The sequence below is a fragment of the Maylandia zebra genome, linkage group LG14 (assembly GCF_041146795.1).
Source record: "Maylandia zebra isolate NMK-2024a linkage group LG14, Mzebra_GT3a, whole genome shotgun sequence".
NCBI lineage: Eukaryota > Metazoa > Chordata > Actinopteri > Cichliformes > Cichlidae > Maylandia > Maylandia zebra.
The window spans coordinates 12,567,547-12,582,981 of record NC_135180.1 but is presented as its reverse complement, the minus strand read 5'-3'; the positions used below and the strand labels follow the sequence as shown (position 1 = coordinate 12,582,981).

Here is a 15,435-nt window from a genome sequence, read left to right as displayed (position 1 = left end):
TTGCATTGTATGATTAGAAAGATTTCAAACCCACTGACCCAGTTAACTGAAATGTGTCACATACAGTATATACAATATACAAAATTTTAAAAAGTTCATGCAGAGTGTAAAAGCAGAGTGTTAATGTCACCTCCTGTTTTGGGGAGTTGTACATGCTCAATACCACTGTAGCTCAGACTAGACACACCGTGATTCATTTGCTTAAAGTGGCTGGGAATTGGACTTCTGATCATGATTTCTCATGGAACAATGTTTCTTCCTTTCATTTACATGCATGAATTACCAGTGATGGGAATAATGGCGTTACAAGTAACGGCGTTACTTTTTTCAGTAACGAGTAATCTAACTAATTACTATTCCTATCGTTACGCCTTTACCGTTACAAGAAAATATTTTTCAGCAAACAGATGGTTGAAGCTGTCTTCAGCTTACTGCTTCTTAGTTGTTCCATTGCTAGTTCCTCAGTTGCTACTTCCGTGCAACTGAGGCAATTCAACTGAGTTCAATTCAATTTTATTTATATAGTGCCAAATCAAAACAGCAGTTGTCATGAGGTGCTTTATATTATAAGGCAAAGACTCCACAATCAAACAACCGCCTTTGAGCAAGAACTTGGCAACAGCTTTAAGCAGCTCCCGCAGGGAGCCCGACGATCTGCCCGACGATCACTTTTTGGCACAACACCTGGAGCTAATGGGGCAAAACAATCGCATGGGTGCTGCTGTTTGACTGAGGAAGAATAAAGTAGTCGTGGTAAGCCAATCACACGACCACTTCAAGATGACAAACCAATAAGGTGATATATGCTAGCTTTTAAATTGTGTCGATAGGCCACGTAAAACTAGAGTCATGATAAACAATATATACGCGGCGTTTTTTCCTCAATAATTTTGTCACGTTTACTGTCTAAGGACAGCGCTAGCAATCACTCTCTGCTTATGAGCAAAAAATAATAAAACAAAACAAAAAAACAGCCCGTTCGTGTCGACCAATCAAAAAAAATGATACAACATCACATTTGGTTGTTTAGGAAGAGGGGGAAGTTTTAGGCATGATGGCCAGAGAGAGAGAGAGAGCAGAAAAAGAGAGAGAGCGAGTTTTGAGATGTGTGAGATTTGTGACGTTTAGTGTGTTTAGAGTGTGTAGTTAATGTTTTGTCTTGTGTAGTTAGTGTGTAGTGTTGTGGATAGTTTTGTGTTGTGTGTCAGAACAATGAGGCGACTGTTGAATGAAAACAGGAGTGATACTGCTGCTGCTGTCAGACCTGCAGGTATCAGGCTGTGATGTTCTTTATAGTGGACAGAAATTATTTTTTTGGAGTGGCACAAATAATATGTGTGGCATCTTATTGAATGCAGAACAGCTGATTGTTATATAGATAGTTTGAAATGGTTATTTTTTTTAAAAGGTAAAAGATAAATGGCTGCAAGTAACTTTGTTTGCAAAACTTGTACATATGATTTTAAAATTGACAATTTATATTTGCATTTAAAGTTATGAAATATGATTCACTAAACATGTGTGTGGTTATTACAGTAAAAAAATATAACCTTTTCTACTCTGGTTTTATGTTTTTTGTCTGATTTTAGATCAATTGTGTTAATACGGTGTGTCAAAATGAAAACATGACTGTAAATTCAGACACGTGAGGTTGTGCTGAAAAGAATGATACCAAACAAGGCAAATAAACTGTTTTTAAAGGTGAAATGTAGAAGTCAAATCAAAAGTAGTTAAAAATGGCCAGTTACACCCTGGACTCCAGAGGGTTAAACATTTTTCTTTAAAGTAACACAATAGTTACTTTTCAAGTAATTAATTACTTTTAGAATATTGTAACTCAGTTACTTTTTTTTGAAGAAGTAACTAGTAACTATAATTAATTACTTTTTCAAAGTAACTTGCCCAACACTGTGAATTACAGGGATATGGGTAAACATGCATGGATTTAAGGTAGTAAATGTAGATGAGTTTAAATTCCAGGGGTCAACCATCCAAAGCAACTAGCACAGTGCACAAAAGAGGAGTAAAAGAGAGTGCAGGCAGAGTGGATGAAGGGGTTAGGGTTGATTTGCGTCAGAAGGATGCAAGAGTGAAAGGGAAGGTTTACAAGATGGTAGTGAGACCATCTGCTATGATGTATAGTTTGGAGACAGTGGCACAACTAAAATGACAGGAGGAAGACCCAGGATGGACAAGAGTAGTAATGAGTAGATCAGGACAGCTCAGGTTGATTAATTTGAAGAAAAGGTTTGAGAGGCTCGGCTGAGATGCTTTGGACATGTGCAGAGAAGGGATGGTAGATATATTGGACAAAGGATGCTGATGAAGCCACCAGTCAGGAAGAAGACCACAGAGAAGATTCATGGATCTAGTAAAGAAGGGCACACAGAGGGATCGTAGTGATACGGTGAGATGGAGGCATGATTCTGTGTGGCGACCCCTAAAGGCAGCAGCCAGGAAAGAAGAAGATTATTCAAAAATACAACTTATGTCACAATAAAATTACACAAGTATGGCTTGCAGTAGTCCAATACAATCCACTAGATGCTGCTAACATGTAGCAATATAAGTGTGTTAAATAGCATGGAGCTGGATGTACTATGGCAAAAGTGAAGACTGCAATGCAGTTAACAATGACCTGCCACCTTAAGCTCTGCAGGTGATAAATTAACACTGTGATAAAAAGAGATTAATGTCCAAGACAAAATCTTGCACATTTGTACCAGTCAAAGTTCACTTTATGCAATCAACTGCACATGGAGACGTGATCCACACCCTGGGAATACTTCGCCATCACATTTCAACTCATTTCATGGTGCTCGAACACCATCGACCCTAAGCTGATGTGCTGTTTTTAGCGCTACTGTTTACAAAATGTCAGAAAATTTGAAAAACATCCTGGGGGAATGGAAAGGTCTGGAAGAAGAGTATCAGCAACTTCAGGTAAGAAACTGCCCATAATCGGGACAGCCTTGCACTGTATATTGAATATATGATGTTCTTTTACAGATCCACAGAAAGCTGAAAAAGTTGAAATATTGCTTCTAATTGATATGTTTCCTGTGTTGTTGTTTATAACCTTGTGTTCTTAATGTCCTGCAGGAGACACACAGAATGTATTTAAAGAAACTGGATGAACTTTCCAAACTGCAAAACAACTGCTCTTCCTCTATCTCCCGTCAGAGGACAAGACTGACTGAGATATCCCAACTGGTGAAAAAGTAAGTGTGAGTCACAACTAGAGATACACACGTACACAGATGTACAACAACGTAAATTATATCTTGCGTTGCATCATAAGAATTGTGGGGAGTTCTGCTCATTTCAGGTGTGTAAGCCTTAAATTGAGTCTTACAACTAATATAGAGAACTTTATACAACATGCCTCATTCACACACAAAACTTTCCTACACCTAAGTGCTTTCTTTCTAACACTCACACTCAAATGAACACATCCAAGAGAAACTTGGGCTTTATACCTCGTCCCACATTCCCATAACCCTCATCCAGTGTGTTGCTACAAGACCAATGGCTGAGCAGCATTAACACTGGCTGCAAGTCTTTAGTCCCTGCAGGGGTCCAGGTCACAGCCTATAATCCTAAACTGTTTTAAATAGCCATACAAATATTAAAAATCACATTTCCACAAAAAACAAGCAAAAAAGAACCTCGACAGAACATAACTGAAATACTATCGCAGTTCTAAATTTATGATTTGAACGTTTTATAGCGTTGGCACACTCACCAGTTCACCACAAGTGTTACTTACTTACTAAATTAGTTAAATATTAATTGTGGTGGATGACACCACAAAGAAATTTAAAAGACCTGTGTAAATTAAAATTAGTGCATTAAGGCAAGGCAAGGCAAGTTTATTTGTATAGCACAATTCAACAACAAGGTGATTCAAAGTGCTTTACAGAGACATTAGAAACAAGAACAAATAAAAAGCATGATTTAAAATTGAATAAAACAAGCAAATAAACTAACTAACTAATTAACAAACAAACAAACAACAGTATATAAAATCAAAACAGATAAAATCAGAACAGTAGATAAAATCAGTAGTTAAATGTAAGTTTTGAAATTTAAGCTTAAAGTGTGGATTTGGTGCTTTATTCAAATGCAGCTGAGAACAGGTGAGTCTTCAACCTGGATTTAAATAAACTGAGTGTTTCAGCTGATCTGAGGCTTTCTGGGAGTTTGTTCCAGATATAAGGAGCATAAAAGCTGAATGCAGCTTCTCCGTGTCTGGTTCTGACTCTGGGAACTGATAAAAGACCGGATCCAGATGACCTGAGGGATCTGGAAGGTTCATACTGGGTCAGGAGGTCACTGATGTATTTTGGTCCTAAACCATTCAGAGCTTTATAGACCAGCATCAGAACTTTAAAGTCTATCCTCTGACGGACAGGCAGCCAGTGTAAGGACCTCAGAGCTGGACTGATGTGGTCCACTTTTTTGGTCTTAGTGAGGACTCGAGCAGCAGAGTTCTGAATGAGCTGTAGTTGTCTGACTGATTTTTTAGGTAGACCTGTAAAGATGCTGTTACAGTAATCAAGCCTACTAAAGATGAATGCATGGACTAGTTTTTCCAGGTCCTGTTGAGACATCAGATCTTTTATCCTTGATATATTCTTGAGGTGATAGTAAGCTGACTTTGTTATTGTCTTAATGTGTTTTTCTAAGTTTAGGTCTGCATCCATCACTACACCCAAATTTCTCGCCTGGTTTGTGGTTTTTAGATGTATAGATTGAAGTTCTCTGGTGACCTGTAATTGTTTTTCTTTGTCGCCAAAGACTATTACCTCAGTTTTGTTTTTGTTTAGCTGGAGAAAATTGTGGCACAACCAGTCATTGATTTCCTCAATGCATTTACCAAGAGCCTGTACAGGGCCTCGGTCTCCTGGTGACATTGTGATATATATTTGTGTGTCATCTGCATAGCTGTGATAGTTTATTTTGTTGTTGTTTATAATCTGTGCCAGTGGGAGCATGTAGATGTTAAACAGAAGGGGTCCCAAGATGGAACCTTGGGGAACTCCACATGTGATACTTGTCTGCTCAGATGTGAAGTTACCTATTGATACAAAGTATTTCCTGTTTTCTACGTATGTTTTGAACCAGTTTAGTACAGTTCCTGAAAGACCTGTCCAGTTCTCCAGTCGTTTGAGTAATATGTTGTGGTCAACTGTATCAAATGCTGCACTGAGATCCAGTAAAACTAGGACTGACATTTTTCCACTGTCTGTATTCAGACATATGTCATTAAACACTTTGGTCAGAGCGGTTTCAGTGCTGTGGTTCTGTCTAAAACCTGACTGGAAGGCATCGTAGCAATTATTCTGTTTTAAGAAGTAACTGAGCTGTTGAGAAACTGCTTTTTCAATAATCTCACTTAAAAACGGGAGATTTGAGATCGGCCTGTAGTTGTTCATTTGTGTCTTGTCAAGATTGTCCTTTTTCAGTATAGGTTTTATTACAGCAGTTTTTAGTGATTCTGGAAACACACCTGATAATAAAGAAAAGTTGACGATCTGTAACAGGTCTGACTCTAAAGTCTTTGAGACCTTTTTGAAAAAACTTGTTGGCAGGACATCTAAACAGCAGGAGGAGGAGTTCAGTTGACCTAAGATGTCCTCCAGGTCTTTGCTGTTAATAGGTTGAAACTGTTTCATGGTGTTTAAACCGTTTTTTGGTGGACACAGTACATATCCTGGATCTGCTGTTGATGTACCAATTGCTTGTCTAATTTTTTGGATTTTTTCAGTGAAGAATTTGGCAAAGTCATTGCAGGCCATGGTCGAATGAAGTTCAGCTGCCACTGACACAGGGGGGTTTGTTAGCCTGTCAACTGTAGAAAATAAGACCCGAGCATTATGGCTGTTTTTAGTGATGATGTCAGAGAAGTAGGACCTCCTTGCATTCCTCAGTTGTAAATTATAATTGTGAAGTTTCTCTTTATAAATGTCATAATGAACCTGGAGGTTTGTTTTTCTCCATCTGCGCTCAGCTTTCCTACACTCTCTTTTTTCATTTTTCACCAGTGTGGAGTTTCTCCATGGAGACTTTTTCCTTCCAGAGATAACCTTCACCTTAATGGGAGCAATAGTGTCCATTACATTTAACATGTTAGCATTGAAGCTATTGACGAGCTCATTGACTGACCCTCTGGACAGGTCAGGTGTTAATGGGAAGACCTGGTTAAAAATTGCACTACTGTGTTCAGTTATACACCGTTTTGTGATCACTGAGTGGTCAGCACATGCTGATATAAGCCATTTATTCAGTGTAAACAACCTGCTGAATCTCTCGTCTCCTCCTCTGACCGGCGGTACAGGTCCACTGATGAATACAGCTGCATTCAGAGAGTTTACAGTATTTAGTAATCCAGTAAAGTCCCGTTTCAGAACCTCCGACTGAAACGGACTTTTACAGTGAATTAGCCTACGGAAAAAATAGAGCCAGTCAGGTTACACACATATCGTCACAGACAGTATGATGGAAAACATTTAGGGAGTGCATGCTGCCATGCAGTTCATTTTGGGTCCTTAATTTGCATTTGCTCCAACTTTCCACCAGGTTTTATGAATTAGACTCAGTAGTTTTGACGTGTCCTCACTGGCGAAGAAATAAACAACAACAGTCATATCTTTGGTTTTAGAAGTGGCTGAGACAATTCAATGATGCAAAGTTATCTTGTGCTCTTATGTCACTTGTCAGATCCAGCAAAGGGTCATCAGAAGAAGATGCCAGGATTCTGGATGAAATAAAAGAGAAAATCAAGATTCGACCAAATGCTTTCTTTCAGATGGAGGCTTTCCTTCCCAAGAAAAATAGGTAATCAATAGCTTTTAAAATATAAGCTGACTTTCATTAAATAAAACACTTTTTTAACCTAAAGAGAAAAAAATCATGTGGTTGTTTGATCTTACAGCCTATACCTCAGTCTGGTTCTTGGAAATGTGAATGTCACGCTTTTCAACAAGCAGTCAAAGTAAGTTTGACCATCAAACCCAAAGCGCCGAGTATAATTATTTGACTTTTGCATTTTTCTCTGTTGATTCACTCTTATAGCACCACTTTTATTTATCCAGCCACACCTCTAATATTCAGATAAGTGCTTTCATTGGCACAGCTGTCCTCAGCTGCTGGATTTCGACAATCCTTCACTCTTCCCGAACTTATGCTTTTGCAGATTTGCTTACAAAGATGAATATGAGAAGTTCAAGCTGTGCCTCACAGTCCTTCTGCTGCTGTTCTCCTTCATTTGCTATTTCTTTGTGAGCTACAGGTAAGGCGTAATGTCATCATTAATAGCTGAATGCAACTGTGTGAGATACAAGCTGACACTGTTTCTCTAAACGTAACACTTGGCTTTAGATTTTCTGACGTAATCCTCAATTTTCTGCTGGTGTGGTACTATTGTACCTTAACTATCAGGGAGAGTATCCTCATCACCAATGGCTCCAGGTCAGCACCTCCAATCACGATCATCTTTTTCATAAATTGCTACGACCTATTTATTAAAGAACTTGTGCATTACAGAATCAAAGGTTGGTGGGTTTTTCATCACTACATATCAGCGGTTTTGTCCAGTGTAATGCTGACTTGGTGAGTAGAATAGGTTAAAAAAAACAAAACCCTGATGCTCTTTAAAACACATTTAAACTCTAAATCTTTATTTACAAATGCCCTCCCTTTAATCCTCAAAGGCCAGAGGGAAACCTGTACCACATGTTCAGGAACCAGTTCCTCGCCTACTCTCTGTATCAAAGTAAGTCTTATTTATTTCACACTTCCAGCTTTTCTTTTCTTTTCTTTTTGTCAATAGAAAATTGTACTTAGTAGTCAGTATAATCTTTTAATATCATAAGTTTACATATGGTAGTGATAGGATGTGCGATCTTTAATACTCTGCAAAGGCTTTGTGTGCATTGCAGAGTGCTCTTGCATTCACAACCACATCCTGGGAGCACGGGAAAGGTCGTACCTTCTTTTATTGTTTTACGGGAGGATAAACGTAGCTATGTCAGTTTTAGTCTATGTGCCTTTTTTACATATAGATGAACTGTTGGATTTTCCAGACCAGCAGGTTTAGGGAAGTCGTTTATAGGGTCACACTCTGACACACACACGCACACACACACACACACACACATACATACATATACACCTCCACATTCAACCCGTTCTCACTCCCAAAGCGTAACATTTTACGCTAGGTGACAAATCGTCACCATATTACGTTTTCGGCTACCCACCACGTTCCTAAATGACGACCTCGGAAAAAGAGGAAATATGAGAACCGTCTGGACTGAACCTACACATGTTCGCTCTTTTTCTTCAAATCGCTTAGAAACACGCTATTTAACATCATTAAAGTCCTGGTTAAGGTCAGTGTTAGGTATTTTAGTACCATGGGAGCATTTACTGGATATTGTTTTATAGTGACATCATGCAGGAAAACTCTGTCATTCAATAAGGCCCCTTTGTTTCAGTGTTTTTCTCTTTGACCCAAGAATTGATGTGTGAGAATCACAGGCTGGTACAAGGTTGAAATACCACAGAGATCACTCCCTCAGCTACATTAGTTTCTTAATCTTTTAGACGCCTGTTGAAGGCCAAATGGTTTGTTTCAGATTTCACTAATGTAAGAACTCTTCGTTTTGTGCCTTGAAAATATGTCGCTGAGATAATCACAATTGTAGCTGAACTAATACACTACACAAAGGATGCTTCTTCACCCAAGGGCAGGAAGACGCTGCCTTATCTTGGTCTGTACTGGTTTAAACTGATAATCTGCTGTCTCGTGAATTTTACCCTCTATATAAACTGTTGTACTTGTGAATAAAGTTGAGTCACTTTGGGAAGACAATCTAAAGCAGTCTCTGTTTTCTTGTTCTCCCAAGCTGCTCCCGAGCTCGTACTAACACGCTGAATGGCATGCTTGAATATTACTTGAGAATATATTTGACTGTGTTACAGACTAAGGGACATTCTCTGCTGATAGGTGAAGGTACATTCTCTGCTGATAGACGTCCACGCCTCGGAGGAAGCCGATCCACGGAGTAGGCCCTGGAAACAGTTTCCTTCAGTCAGGAATAAGGTTATGGTCAGGGCTAGGGATAAGGTTAGGTTTAGGGCTGAAATACAGGGCTGGAACGTCTACTACCGCGGGAGCGTCATTGCACTGGATTCCAGCAATAACCCGCCGCGTACCATAAGAACGCCGAAGGTCTCCTTTCGCGTTCCTCAGGAACGCCGCGGGACGTGACAAAACGTCGACATGTTACGCCTCGGGAGTGAGAACGCTCAACATTCCAATGTAAGGAACAAACACCCACTCACTCTCGTGCGAGAGCTCAGAGCTGCCCTTGCTAAGCAACAAGTAAAACTGTGTGTTCTTCCTATCTGATTCTCAGCTGAAGAAGTGTTTTAGAACATATCTCTTAACACTTTTTCAAACCAAACAAAACCCTGATGATCACTGTTTGCTTCAGGTTTCGTTCAGTGTCTGCAGTGCTATTATCAGAGCGGATGTCTGTACAGACTGCGAGCCCTGGGAGAAAGACACAACATGGATCTGACTGTTGGTGAGACACTCGTAGCAGGCAGATTTTATATTCATTATTCATTCTCACAGGTGCACACACACACAAACTACACCCTTTTTGGCTCCTACCTCAAAGCACACTGTGCGCTGTCGATATTACGTGCTGCACAATAATGTTTAATATTTAGTATTTACTGTTATATTCCCATAGATCATCGTGATGTTGTTTATTGTATTGCTCTCGTTTTCTTCTGCTTGTTTTCTTTTTTCTTTCTCAACAGGTGATCCAGGTGATTGATATATGTATTTTTTTTTTGTCTGCTTATTTAGTTGGTTTTTGTTTTTTTGCCCTTTATCCCCGTCCCTCTTCTCCGCTGTTTTTTCCCCCTCTTCCTTTCTCCCTTTTCTTTTCCTCATTCAAGTCTGTCCCGTATCTAGCAAGTGAAAATAAAAAAATAAATAAAATAAACAATAAAAGGTGAATCAAATAGACCATTACGGCAAGGCTGGGATGGTCCATTTGGTAAAGTAAATCCGTTGGGCATCTTTCCTCGCCTTTAGACAATAATTCTGATGGCAAAAGAACCAAACGGGACAGGCAAAAAAAAAAAAAAAAGATTTTATATTCATTAAATGAAATGTGACCACAGGCCTCGCTGTAATCATATATGGAAGTAAAAACAGACCTACAAAAATAGAAAACTGTTGTGTGTTTTCTGTATTTAGAGGGATTTCAGTCCTGGATGTGGAAAGGGCTGACGTTTCTTTTACCCTTCCTGTTTTTTGGTCATGTGAGTACAGTCTGTGTGACACTGACAAGCTTCTTCTTCTTATTTTGCATTTTTTTAAAAAGAAAAAAAAATCATGCTTTGTCATGGTTTAGATCAGGAATGTCAAAGTCATTTTACACCGTGGGCCACATACAGGCTACTTTGATGTTAAATGGGCAGGACCATTCAAAAACATGAATAATGTGTGTAAAATTACAGAAAAAGTTCTGCTGGTTCATTACCCAGACTGTCCTATAATAATAAAAAAAATGTATTATTATTTTTTACTGCTAACTCACTGTAAATCAAACAAAAAACAAAAAGAAGCAAACAAAAAAGAGACATTTCCATCATAATGGAAAAACAGGTAATTTAATTATTTTTGGTGTAAGGTGAATGGCAAGGTGGGGGGTGTCTTTATCAATGGGAAAAACTGTAAAACTTATGACAAGTGAGACAGCTGTTAAAAAATCTATTCTCTCCCTCACATTTTCTCAAGATGTCCAGTTGGCCTGTTTCAGGTCTTTTGCGGGCCTTTCCTGGTCCCCGGGCCTCATGTTTGACACTCCTGGTTTAGATGGAATAGGCACTGATAAAAATGCTGATGTCATGTAAGACTTAATATCGACTGTATTTAGGCAGCTGGAGACAGTGTTTGGATTTTTGCTGATCTTGATAGCAACTCGATCTTTAGCATTCCTCTGTGTCTGCGTACTACAATCACTACTACTACAAACCCTGAGGCTTCGTGTTTTGTCTCTCAGTTCTGGCAGCTCTTCAACGGGCTGTCTCTATTCAGAATGGCTCAGCTCCCAGAGTGTAAAGAATGGCAGGTCAGTGGTCTCATACACACCAGGTTTTACAGTTTCTATGTGACATCCAGTCACCATTAGCACAGATTACATGCTGGTAACTGTGTGTTTAGGATACGACTCATCCTCTTCTGCTTACTCATGTTCTCTATGCTCTAATGTCATGCCAGGTTTCAGTGTGTGGGCTCTGCTTCCTTATTCTCTTCGCGGGAAACTTCTTCACCACTGTTGCAGTCGTTCGTCAGAAGTTAAAGACCAGGAATCAGAAGCCAAAGAGCCTGTGATGCAGGAAATTATTACAAGGAGGCACAGTGGTCCTGAGTTCAATTCCACCATCAGACCGGGGTCTTTCTGTGTGGAGTTTGCATGTTCTCCCCGTGTTTGCTTGGGTTCCCTCCTGGTACTCCTCCCACCATTAAATGACATGCAGATTGCTGGGATAGGTTAATTGATTAATCCAAATTACACCATAGGTGTGAATGTGAGCACGAATGGTTGTCTGTCTCTGTGTGTTAGCCCTGCGACAGACTGGCGACCTGTCCAGGGTGTACCCTGCCTCTCGCCCTATGACAGCTGGGATAGGCTCCAGCGCCCCCCGCGACCTTGAAAAGGATAAGCGGAAGCGAATGGATGGATGGATAGACTTATTACAAGTGTATTGCCTTGTATTGTATGCATTGTATTGTGTAAAATGACTAATCACTCGCAGTTAAATGTTCAGTTATGATCCACATCACTTACATGTTCAGAGACAAGCATCACTCTCCAATAAAGTCATTATTTTACAGATTTTCTGCAATTTTGTTTGTAGCCCTTAATGTTATTTTGACTGTTCAGCTATATTTTATGTTAAATGTTATAATGAGTAATTCACGTTATATTTTATTTCTCTATGTGTTAAACTAATGATTAGCAAACAATACAGCCTGGGCTAAAAATAAAAAAAATCAGTGTTTTTTCCATTTCATGTTTTATTGTTAATGCTCATTTGGTGTCATCATAATAAAGTGCCTTTACAGTTATTAATAAACAAGAAAATTGACTGAATTTCTACTTTAAACAAGGAGCTGGAAACATTCCTCAGGGATTTTGGTCCATATTGAAATGATAGCATCACTCAGTTGATAAAGTTTTGCCAGCTACACATCCATGATATGAATCTCCTGTTAAACCACATCCCAAAGGTGCTCTACTGGAGTGAGATCTGGTGACTGTTGAGGACATTGGAGTACAATGAACTCATCGTCTTGTTCAAGAAACCAGTTTGAGATGATCTGAGCTTTGTGACATAATGTCATATCGTGCTGGAAGCAGCCATTGGAAGATGTGTACTCTGTGCTTACAAAGGGATGGATGTGATCGGCAGGCTGTGGTTTTTAAACGATGGTTAGTTGATGTTTAGTTGGTACTAATGGGCACAGTGTGCCAAGTATCCCCCATACTATCACAACATCAACTATCACTGATAGAGGGCAGGAAGAAGAACAAGCAAACTCCACACAGAAAAGACACTGGATTTGAACCCTGTGAGGCAAAAAGACCAGACAACATTCTTCCATTGTCCAACTTTGGCGTCAGCTGTATCCTCAGTCTCCTATTCTTAGCTGACAGGTGTGGCACCCAAGATGGTCGTCTGCTTCTATAGCCCATTTGTGTCAAGGCGCAATGCCGTGTATCCAGAGATGCTCTTCTGCATTACCAACAAGAGGCAGTGGCTCTATTTGCGTTTAGAGACAGCTGAGCCGGTGTACCAATCAAAGTACATGTTTATGTGAGGTGATATTACAGAGTACAGACGTCAAGTCTACTTTGTCATGTTTTAGTAACTGAAAAAGCCTTCAGTTATTTGTATTAATGAGTAGAGAAAAAAAATCCTACAGTTCATCTGAATAGAAACAGATTAGAAGGAAATTGTGTATTTATTTATTTAAGTAAGATCATTGAAAAAGCAGTTTCCCAACAGCTCAGTTACTTCTTAAAACAGAATAATTGCTACGATGCCTTCCAGTCAGGTTTTAGACAGAACCACAGCACTGAAACCGCTCTGACAAAAGTGTTTAATGACTTATGTCTGAATACAGACAGTGGAAAAATGTCAGTCCTAGTTTTACTGGATCTCAGTGCAGCATTTGATACAGTTGACCACAACATATTACTCAAACGACTGGAGAACTGGACAGGTCTTTCAGGAACTGTACTAAACTGGTTCAAAACATACGTAGAAAACAGGAAATACTTTGTATCAATAGGTAACTTCACATCTGAGCAGACAAGTATCACATGTGGAGTTCCCCAAGGTTCCATCTTGGGACCCCTTCTGTTTAACATCTACATGCTCCCACTGGCACAGATTATAAACAACAACAAAATAAACTATCACAGCTATGCAGATGACACACAAATATATATCACAATGTCACCAGGAGACCGAGGCCCTGTACAGGCTCTTGGTAAATGCATTGAGGAAATCAATGACTGGTTGTGCCACAATTTTCTCCAGCTAAACAAAAACAAAACTGAGGTAATAGTCTTTGGCGCCAAAGAAAAACGATTACAGGTCACCAGAGAACTTCAATCTATACATCTAAAAACCACAAACCAGGCGAGAAATTTGGGTGTAGTGATGGATGCAGACCTAAACTTAGAAAAACACATTAAGACAATAACAAAGTCAGCTTACTATCACCTCAAGAATATATCAAGGATAAAAGATCTGATGTCTCAACAGGACCTGGAAAAACTAGTCCATGCATTCATCTTTAGTAGGCTTGATTACTGTAACAGCATCTTTACAGGTCTACCTAAAAAATCAGTCAGACAACTACAGCTCATTCAGAACTCTGCTGCTCGAGTCCTCACTAAGACCAAAAAAGTGGACCACATCAGTCCAGCTCTGAGGTCCTTACACTGGCTGCCTGTCCGTCAGAGGATAGACTTTAAAGTTCTGATGCTGGCCTATAAAGCTCTGAATGGTTTAGGACCAAAATACATCAATGACCTCCTGACCCAGTATGAACCATCCAGATCCCTCAGGTCATCTGGATCCGGTCTTTTATCAGTTCCCAGAGTCAGAACCAGACACGGAGAAGCTGCATTCAGCTTTTATGCTCCTTATATCTGGAACAAACTCCCAGAAAGCCTCAGATCAGCTGAAACACTCAGTTTATTTAAATCCAGGTTGAAGACTCACCTGTTCTCAGCTGCATTTGAATAAAGCACCAAATCCACACTTTAAGCTTAAATTTCAAAACTTACATTTAACTACTGATTTTATCTACTGTTCTGATTTTATCTGTTTTGATTTTATATACTGTTGTTTGTTTGTTTGTTAATTAGTTAGTTAGTTTATTTGCTTGTTTTATTCAATTTTAAATCATGCTTTTTATTTGTTCTTGTTTCTAATGTCTCTGTAAAGCACTTTGAATCACCTTGTTGTTGAATTGTGCTATACAAATAAACTTGCCTTGCCTTGCCTTGCCTTGCCTAATAAACATTCACTCAGTGGACAAAGATAGAGTTAGGCCTCGGTGACTGGACACAGCAGAAGTAAAGTTTGCTTTACTACCAACAGGTTTTGGCTGGAATAATTAAACTGTGTACAAAGGCCAGTTTGTTTGCTTTTTTTGGTTGTTGTTATTTTTTTTAAAAAAATCTTGTTTACTTTAAAAGTGTACCATAGTGTACATGAACAAATACACTCTTTTCCAAACAGTGCAGGAGTTGTACTACTACTACTGCTATTCTTGTACTCGAGTACTCTTTAACCTTTTTATTGAATTTTACTTGTCAATAAATTTAAAACCGTTCTCATTGTGAGTGTACCTAATGAAAGTAGCTGAACACGCAGGCAGAAAGCCTGACGGATTGCGGGGCTGTCACGTGTCCTTGGCACTGTGAAAATAAAGTTAAACTTGCGAGGTCACGTTTGATGAGAGTACCTCTCAGTCTCTCATAGATATATGGAGCTTGTTCTGTTCGTTGTATTACATAACCCTGACCCTTCCTCTGCTGCACCTCGCCTGCTATTTACTGAGCCAGATTAGATATGCACGGGCGAGTCTAAATTAAAAAACACCCATACAATAAATAAAATTAAGTGGGGTTTTTTCTTTTTCTTTCTTTCTTTCTTTTTTTTTTACATCATTCATTTTTAAGCTGAATCACGTCTTCAAAAAACACAGACACTCAACTTCTCCAAAAAAATAAGATGACGAGGCTAAACTGGCCTTCACAGTTCAAACCCCACCCCCTGACACCCCCCTGCTTCCAGGACGGAGTTGGTTTGATCCTGCACGGC

General features: G+C 39.3%; 1 protein-coding gene across 1 annotated transcript; it reads left to right on the top strand.

Annotated features, from left to right (window-relative positions):
* Positions 1-3,112: 3,112 nt before the first annotated feature.
* On the top strand, positions 3,113-12,173 carry LOC101465010 (transmembrane protein 120A-A). The gene is made up of 11 exons (XM_014408669.2): positions 3,113-3,221; positions 6,724-6,840; positions 6,938-6,997; positions 7,199-7,294; positions 7,384-7,473; positions 7,549-7,614; positions 7,716-7,777; positions 9,504-9,596; positions 10,283-10,347; positions 11,091-11,159; positions 11,309-12,173. Exons 1-11 carry the CDS (start codon positions 3,115-3,117, stop codon positions 11,420-11,422), a joined length of 939 nt encoding a protein of 312 aa, XP_014264155.2. The 5' UTR covers positions 3,113-3,114; the 3' UTR covers positions 11,423-12,173.
* The last annotated feature ends 3,262 nt before the right edge of the window (positions 12,174-15,435 follow it).